Here is an 8,862-nt window from a genome sequence, read left to right as displayed (position 1 = left end):
TATATTACAGGGATCTTCAAACTTGGCCCTTTTATGACTTGTGGACTTCAACTCCCAGAATTCCTCAGCCAGGCATGCTGGCTGAAGAATTCTGGGAGTTGAAGTCCACAAGTCATAAAAGGGCCAAGTTTGAAGAGCCGTATCTTATAATATACAGCACTTGCCTTCCCCCCCCCCCGCGCCACCCGCTTCCTCGCGTTCACCACACTAGGCCATCGATGCCCCAGAGCTAGAGCGACGCTCCTTCCGCCTTTTAGCGGAAGTTTGGCCGCGTGACGTCACAGGGCGGGGGACCGCGCCGTACTTCCTTTCTACACTTGCCCTTGGGGGGGCTGTTCTCGGCGGAGGCGAGGGAGCGATTGGCGGAGCTGTCAAGATGTTTCGAACCCTTTTGGTACGTGAGTCCGGGAGGGGAGGGGCACGTTACCCTGGGGAACCGTTGAGATGTGGGATTTTTCTTTTCTTTTTCTTTTTTTTAAATGTCCGCCTTTCCGCCCGTATTGGGGCCTGAGGGCCAAGACTGCTCCTCTCTACTCCGCTCGACGATAACCGTACGAAGCCGGGTGGTTAACCTCAGAGAGGACAGCTGGGCTCAAGGTGACTCGGGCGATGCAGATTTTTATGGTGCCTTCCCGGTCTTGGTCCCGCGCTAACAGTTGGCATGTAGAGCTTCGCAGACCTTGTCGTGCATGGGGTGAGGGGTGAAAGAAGAGCGCCCCGGTGTGGACAGTTGAGGGGCAGCGTAGCGCGGATCAGGCATCTCCCGTTCAGGGAGTACAGGTGGCCCTCGACCAGGGGTCGGCAACCTCGGCTCTTTTATGACTCGTGGACTTCAACTCCCAGAATTCCTGAGCCAGCTATGCTGGCTCAGGAATTCTGGGAGTTGAAGTCCACGAGTCATAAAAGAGCCGAGGTTGCCGACCCCTGCCCTTTACTTACCACACTTCGTTTGTTTGTTTGTTTATTTATTTATTTATTTATTTATTTGTTGGTTTATTGGTTTATTTGGTTTATTTGGTTTGTTTGTTTATTCATTTATTTATTTATTTGTTTGTTTGTTTGTTTGTTTATTTGTTTATTTATTTATTCGGTTTATATACCGCCCTATTCCCAAAGGACTCAGGGCGAGTTTACAAGGCAACATTTAAAAACAATCCAATATAAAATTAAAATAAAATTAAATTTAAGTCTAGCCGCAAAAAATTAAAATCACAATTTAAAAACATTAAAACCCCTCAGTCCAGACCAGATAGCTCAAAGAGCCAGGTTTTTAGGTCCCGGCGAAATGAACGAAGGTCGGGGGCAGTCCGGAGTTCCGTTGGCAGTTGATTCCATAGGGCAGGCGCGCCCACAGAGAACGCCCTCCCCCTGGGGATCGCCCGTCGGCAAGCCTTGACCGGCGGTACCCTGAGGAGGCCCTCCCTGTGGGAGCGCACAGGACGAAGGGAGCTTGATGCCGGCAGCAGGTGTTCCCTCAGATATCCCGGACCCTCGCCATTTAGGGCTTTATAGGTCATCACCAGCACCTTGAATCTCACCCGGAGGGCAACCGGAAGCCAATGCAGCTCGCGGAGAAGAGGTGTTACATGGGAGTATCGGGAGACTCCCATCACAACTCGCACGGCTGCATTCTGCACCAGCTGAAGCCTCCGAGTGGTCCTCAGGGGCAGCCCCATGTTGAGAGCAAGTGACCGAAGTTACAAAAGCACTGGAAAAAAATGTGACTTAATGACTGTTTTGGTTACTGTTGCAGCATTCCCAGGGTCATGTGATTTACATTCAGATGTTTAGGCAATTGGGTTCATATTTATGACGGTTGCCGTGTCCTAGGGTCACGTGATCCCCTTTGGTGACCTCCTGGCAAGCGAAGTCAATGGGAAAGCCAGATTAACTGAACAACGGTGTTACTAACTTAACAACTGCAAGCGATTCGCTTAACAAATGTAGCAAGAAAAGTCGTAAAATGGGTCAAAACTCAAGTTAACAAATTTCTCGCTTAGCAACACAAATTGGGCTCAGTTATGGTCATACGTCGAGGACTACCAGTAAAGCTAACAGGATTCTGAGGGCTGTTATGTAAGACGCTATAGTAAAGATATATACCGTACCCTTCTGAGATTCGAACCTGGGCCGATTGCACATTAGGCAGTTGTTTTAACCTCTAAAATACTTAACAAATACTTAACACATATCTCCCTTGCCTCTCAGCTAACAAAGCGAGAAAGAGCCTGTAGCCTAGAGGTTAAAACAACTGCCTAATGTACAATCGGCCCAGGTTCGAATATGAGAACAAATAAGTTTGAAATGGCCATATCAGTCTCCCTTTAATTCTTTGTTAGCAATCCAAAAATTTACACACACACACACACACACATGTTAAAACTGCCTAATGTGCAGTCAGCCCAGGTTTGAATCTCAGAAGGGTGTGGCTGACTGATGAGAACAAATAAGTATATATATAAAAGGGACGCGGTGGCTCAGTGGATTAGGACGCTGAACTTGTTGATCAGAAGGTTGGCAGTTTGGCGGGTCGAATCCCGATTGCTGCGTATCAGAGTGAGTGCCTGTTACTTGTCCCAGCTTCTGCCAACCTAGCAGTTCAAAAGCACGTAAAAATGCAAGTAGAAAAATAGGGACCACCATGGTGGGAAGGTAACAGCGTTCTGTGCGCCTTTGGCGTCTAGGCATGCCGCAGAGACGTCCTCGGACAGGCGCTTGTCCAGCCCCTAGAGTTGGAAACAACTAGCGTGTGTGTGTGTGTGTGTGTGTGTGTGTATGTTAAGTGTTTGTTAAGTATTTAGAATACCTTGCTAGGCCCCAAACACGGGACAAATCTTATTTCCTGTTTCAGCCTAACCCAAGGGCATCCACAGGCAGTAGTCACAACAGTGACAGCTCATATTATATATGTGTGTGTGTGTATATATATGAATTATTATATGAATTATTATTCCCAGCAGTAAAAATAATTGGTGATCCTATTTTTCAAAAGATGCTATGCTAATTTTGAGAAAAGTTAGTATAAACTATAATACTCATGGATGCAGCCTGTAGACCCTTCGTAAATGATTTTGATTACAGCAGAGATCAAAATTATGGACATTATGCTATCCATGTAGAAGGCTTCATGTGGATATTCAGTATGCAAGTAGAGCCTTCCTCTACTATTGTTTTTCTGGCAATCACTGCAACTCAGCATATATTGTAACAGCATCCCACAATTTAATGTAAATTTCTTTAATTTATTCAACTTACATGCCATGCATCTCACCTGCAGGTATCTGTTACCATAGTTAACATTGTTAGGTTAGGTTATTAGTAGGTTTTAGGGGGAGAAGGTTTGTACTTCTGCAGATGTGGATTTTTAAAAATTATAATAAATAATAAAAATATAATATAGCATCAGCCTTTGTATATTACTGCTGTCATTAATTAGGGTGGGTTCATGCTAGAGTCTCTGCACAGACTTTGTTACACACACAAAATACATATTTGTATTTCTGTTGTAGGCTGTACGGAAAGTAGCACAAAAGCCCATAAACTTTGCGTCTCGCAGGCAGCTTGCAAACAAGATTGCTGAGAAGCAGAAACATTTTCAGGTATTTGCTGATTATCTTCCTACTTTGAGAACAGATAAATGTAATGGAGCATTGGTATCATTCCTACACATTTTTTATGTAAAATTAGTTGATTCAAGATACTTTATCAGTAGTTATTGAGTAATAAAGCCATCATACAGCTTCTTTCTTAAATTTGTATATTTGTTTGTTACGCTATTCCAAAACCCAGAATTATATTGAGATGAATATATGTATAACTATCAATGTGTATGCATGTCTTGGCATGTATAAATAAAAGCTATTACTTTTAGGTAAGAAAAATTTAGGCTTTTAAATTATAAGGGTACCCAGTGAAATAATACAGCAATTTTAATGTATTGTTTTACAGTTATTAGGTATCATAAGAAAGAATTAACACTAAGCTTATTTACTCAGTTCAGTAGATAGCTATGCTTCAGTGTTGGCTCATTATGAATTCCTATGTTGCTGTTAAGTAACTGAGATATTAATGCTGTTTATTCTAGAATTTACACTCTAGCGAGAAATCTCCATGTCACAGTGTGAACATTGGCAGCTGGATGTACTTTTTTTACCATTAAGGACAACTGCAGTAGAATGACAGAGGAATAGAGAAGTGGAGGATTTTATGATTCTTTTGCTGTATACCACTGTTTACAGCTCTTGCGAACTTCTGTGTACAAAAAGTCACTCTTTTCTCAGGACTCTTCACTAAAAACTGCCCACTCCATTACTATGTTAACATACTCCTTCCCTCTCTGCATTTGGTTTGGAGTGTAATTTGTCTTTCTATGTGGGGTTTTGTTTCTGTTCTGCCATGAGAAGCCTCCTTTTTTATTTTTTATTTATATAAAACAGCTGGATAGTGTACTGGTTAGAGCACTGCTCTTTTATGTGGGAGACCAGGGTTCGAATCCCAACTGGTACCTATCTAGCCAGTAAGGTCTTTGGACAAAGACCCCTTAACATTCTCCTGCCAATCTCAGATATGAGAGTGACATGAACTGAGTCATAGTGGTTTGGACTTTGCCTGGATTAATAAGGTCGGCATCAGATGTTGGGGAACCAAGATAATCTGACAACAAGTGGGCACCTGGAACAAATCATACAGGGATGAGAGAAGAGAATCTGGGATTAATGGATTACTACTACAAAGTAGACCTAATAAGAGAGATATATGAAACATATGAAGGAGTATGAATAGACAGAAGATTGCTAAATGAAGCCTCCAGCTACCAGGTTAAGGAGATACACTTAAGCAGAAACCAAGAAGATAAATATCCTGTTCTCCAAAGATCCATTCAAGTTGTGATGACCCGGCAGTTCCTCACAATGTGCAGAGATGTACACCAGCCAGTAAGTGGGCAGGATTTGGTGAGTGTCAAAGCCATGTCCTGGCCGAAACCTAGAGCACCAGGGGTACATCAGAAAGATGGCACCAAAGATGAGCTGCTGAAAGAATGAATGAATGCCTGAGGTAGCAGCAGACATGGGAGAAAAATCAAGCAAAGGAAGTGCCTTGTCAAGCCAAGATCAATCAACCAGATATCACGGCGGTATACAAAGACCAAAAGACAGCCACCGCATTGATAGATGTAGCAGTGTCAAGTGAAAGCAACATCAGGAAGAAGTATAGGAAGCTGAATAAGTATTAAGGCCCAAAGGAGGAAGTAGAGAGGATTGGAAAAATAAAGCCCAAAGTGGAGCCAGTAATGGTAGGAGCACTCGGGCTGTGACGCCTCCACTGGGAGAGCGGCTCCAATAGATCCCAGGAACAACATCAGAGGTTTCTGTTCAGAAGAGGGCAGTGCTAGGAACAGCTAAGATGACTGCACAGATCCCTCAAAGTCCCATGCCTCAGACAGAGGACCTAAGATTGATGAAGGCTTATGCTGAATTCATAATATTTGGTAAAGCCCATCAGTGTTCAACCACAAACCATTTGTAATAAGCTGGTAAACCACCTGGTCCAGTCACGTTTCCTTTTTAGTCTTATGTTATGACGTCATAAGCCTACCTAATTATGAAACCTTTCATAATCTGATTTTTTTTGGGGGGGTCAGTTTTGTTTAAGTATCCCTAGGTCTATAGATTCTTTGATTTTGTTAGCTTCTTTCATTTTCTCTTTCATTTTTGCATATCTTTCTTCCATTCTTTCGTCAAAAGCTTCCAAATTAGTATTAACTGATTCAGATACGTTCTCGCCCAATTCTTCAAACATTTTCTGCAGCATCTTCAGGTAATCCGCCTTCAGTGGTTTGCTCTCATCTTCCTCCTCCTATCTCTTGTACTTTTACTAGTTACTGGTGGTTGCCAATCTACTATTGTAATCCAAAAGTGAAAGCATCTGAATAAAAATAACGGGCAGGCTCTGGTCCTTTTTCCCCCTGTATCCTTAATACTTCAGTCTCAATTGACATTCCATAATTACAGTCATACAGTCGTCTCATATTACCGCCTTCTTTTGTAAAATCTACCAATTGTCCTTATGTTGGATCAAAACAAAACAATTTATCTTTTGGAAAAATACTTCAGGGTTTGTACATTCTTAATTCAAGGTAAGATTTTGAGTCGCAGGATTGGCCGTACTATAATAACAGGTACCTAGGAAAAAAGAAAGAATGCTTTGTATTTTAAGCCTATTTTCAACAGATCAAGATTTCATTTCTGGATGTTATAACTATGGCTACAGAAGTTTAATTTTATGGTTGAGGAGAAACTTGATTTGTAGAAGCTAATCCAAAACTAATACGTGAATACTGAGCTTTGTGTCATTGATTTAGGAAGATAATGGCGTCCCAGTGCATTTGAAAAATGGAATACCAGATGTTCTGCTGTATCGCATTACTATGCTCCTTTCTGTTTGTGGTAAGTTTTAAGTATAAGCTAAGCTGTTTTGGCCTCCTAAAATTTTCAAAAGAATCTACCCTTCTCTATTTAAATCCAAAGGAGATAATTTGAAATGTTCTAGGTCTTTTTTAGTTGAACAAATACAGTATTTGATAATTAATTAAAATATTTAATGTCAATAATTTGGTAAAGTATTCCCCTGATATGATGCTGTATTTGTTTATAGCAACCTTTTGTTATACAAAATCTTTCATATATTCAGTGTAATATGAGAGAATTATTACCTCATCCTTTTAATCTGATTTTAAAATTGTTTTCAGAAAAAAAACTATTATAAATATTTGGGTTGCCTTTTGGGGATGTTCTTCATATGGATCTTTATTTTTGAGTTACAGGACATAATTCAGATATGTAACTATTTCCATTACAGAAGACTTAAGTCTCATTTTGTTCAGTAAAAGAAAATTGAATACCATTTTTAAAAATTTAGACTTATTTGCTGTTGGCTATATTTGACCCAATCTCTCAATGTATGTTGAAATTTTTTGACATCTAGATTTTAAAATGCTTAGTTTCAATTGCTTAGTGTCTGTTGTGCTGCTTTTAAATTACAATAAAAGTGTAATTAGCAAAAACACATTTACAGTGTTTTAAAATACTGTTTTAAAGCTTAGAGGTTTGGGTAATTAATTTTTAAAATAAATGTGCTTAAAGCTTTATTGAAACTGGACTCATGTTATCTATCGACCTTTAAAATGTAAAAAATAATGGAATGAAAGACTTTTCTAAAACCTCAATCTGGCATCTCTGCCTTTAAAACGAAAGTGAAAGGGGTCTGTGTACATCTCTGTTGTATTTTAAGGGGAGCTACAATTGAGCATCTGTGTTCTGGCTATCATATATTGTCTTTCTTATATCTTCAGGAGTTGGCTATATGTTGTATAATTTCTACGAACTAGGAAAGCCAAAGAAAAACTAACTCCAGTTCAGAAGATGCATCCTGGAATAGCATCATTCTGTTCCATTCCATTACACTCATCAGGGACCTCCTTTGTCCTTGTCATAATACTTGATTTTGTGTTTGGGAACAATGTTTGTTGAAAATGTAATAACTGCAATCATTAAACTAGTTTGGCCTGAAGGATATATTTGCAACTGTTAAAAGATTATTTGTTGAAGTTTGTATTTGTTGCAATTGCTACTGTTTGGTTGCAAAAATGACCAATAAATGCGGAAGTATGTGATAATTTACCTTCTTGCCTGGTTTGTCATTAAAAATATATCAAAATAAATAAAGGTGTCCTAATAATCTAAGAAAAACAATCTCAGGATCAAGCTAATTTGCTACTGCTAATGGAAAAATGCTATTAGTGGAATATGAAGTGGCTGCAATTTTTAGCGATTTCCTCTTTGACTCCAAATCGGCTCTGCTGGTAGATTAGAAGTTGGGCAGCTGCGCTTATAAGAGGAGAAATTTGATCTATCTGTCCTATTCTGGATGGGATAATTTGGTTAGAGCAGACCTGGACATTTTATGGCCCACGGGCCACATCCAGTGCTTCAGCTATCCCTGTCTGGCCTGCGGTGTCAGTGCAGGGGGCGAGGGGGGGGGGCGGAGGTATTGGCAGAGGCATAGGGGGAGGTGTTGACAGGGGATGTGGAAATCCCAGTTTCTCATGTGGCCCTTAATTTCCCTACCTCCAGGGAAGAGGATAGCAATTGTCTGGAATCTTAGTTCGAAAGGTATGAAGATAACTGAAAGGATATTGCAACTGAATTATCCACATATTTCAGTTTTGTTTATTTGTAGGCTAAGAGCATAAAAGGAAATATTTTATTAGCTCTTAGCCTCTTAGCTCTCCTTCGTGCCATAGCGTTTAGAAATTGTAGAAGCTTTGTATTTAGAAATAAGCATGTGTTGAAATATATGCTTCCTGCTTTACAGTAATTTATAAAACCACCTCACAAATACATATAACATGCAACACATTTGATTAGGACAATTAAGACCCAGAATGTAGCATGAACTTGCTAACTCAGGCAATGCTTTTGCAAGAAAGGGGCAATTGTAACTGAAAATTGCCTGGCATATTGGAAGTTTATAGAAAACTAAAGATGGTGCAATGTCTTAGCCTTAGTCGGTGCTTTTTTTTGTAAAAGAAAACGGTGCCGGAACTCACACGTCATACAACCCGCCTTGCCTACCCTACAAGGTTCCATCCAAAAAAGGTGCCAGAACTCCGTTCTGAGCGTTTATGACAAAAAAAAGCCCTGGCCTTAGTCCTTCAATGACGTGGGACAAGCATAGAATGGCTGAAAGCAAGTTCTTCATTGCAAAACTGAACTTATTACGAACTGCGCTTTTTAAACACTTGCTGGATGTTGCTACCTGAATAGTAGAGGAAGAGATTTAATTCAATGAAATACCTGTTGC

The 8,862-nt window shown here is 40.3% G+C and overlaps 1 protein-coding gene across 1 annotated transcript; it reads left to right on the top strand.

Annotated features, from left to right (window-relative positions):
• Positions 1-259: 259 nt before the first annotated feature.
• Positions 260-7,675, top strand: COX7A2 (cytochrome c oxidase subunit 7A2). Its single transcript, XM_083353109.1, has 4 exons — positions 260-394; positions 3,510-3,599; positions 6,362-6,446; positions 7,352-7,675. Exons 1-4 carry the CDS (start codon positions 377-379, stop codon positions 7,405-7,407), a joined length of 249 nt encoding a protein of 82 aa, XP_083209235.1. The 5' UTR covers positions 260-376; the 3' UTR covers positions 7,408-7,675.
• Positions 7,676-8,862: the final 1,187 nt, after the last annotated feature.

This window comes from Vipera ursinii (genome assembly GCF_947247035.1).
Source record: "Vipera ursinii genome assembly, chromosome: 1".
NCBI lineage: Eukaryota > Metazoa > Chordata > Lepidosauria > Squamata > Viperidae > Vipera > Vipera ursinii.
The sequence above is the reverse complement of the archived record's forward strand: the minus strand, read 5'-3'. Positions and strand labels throughout refer to the sequence as shown.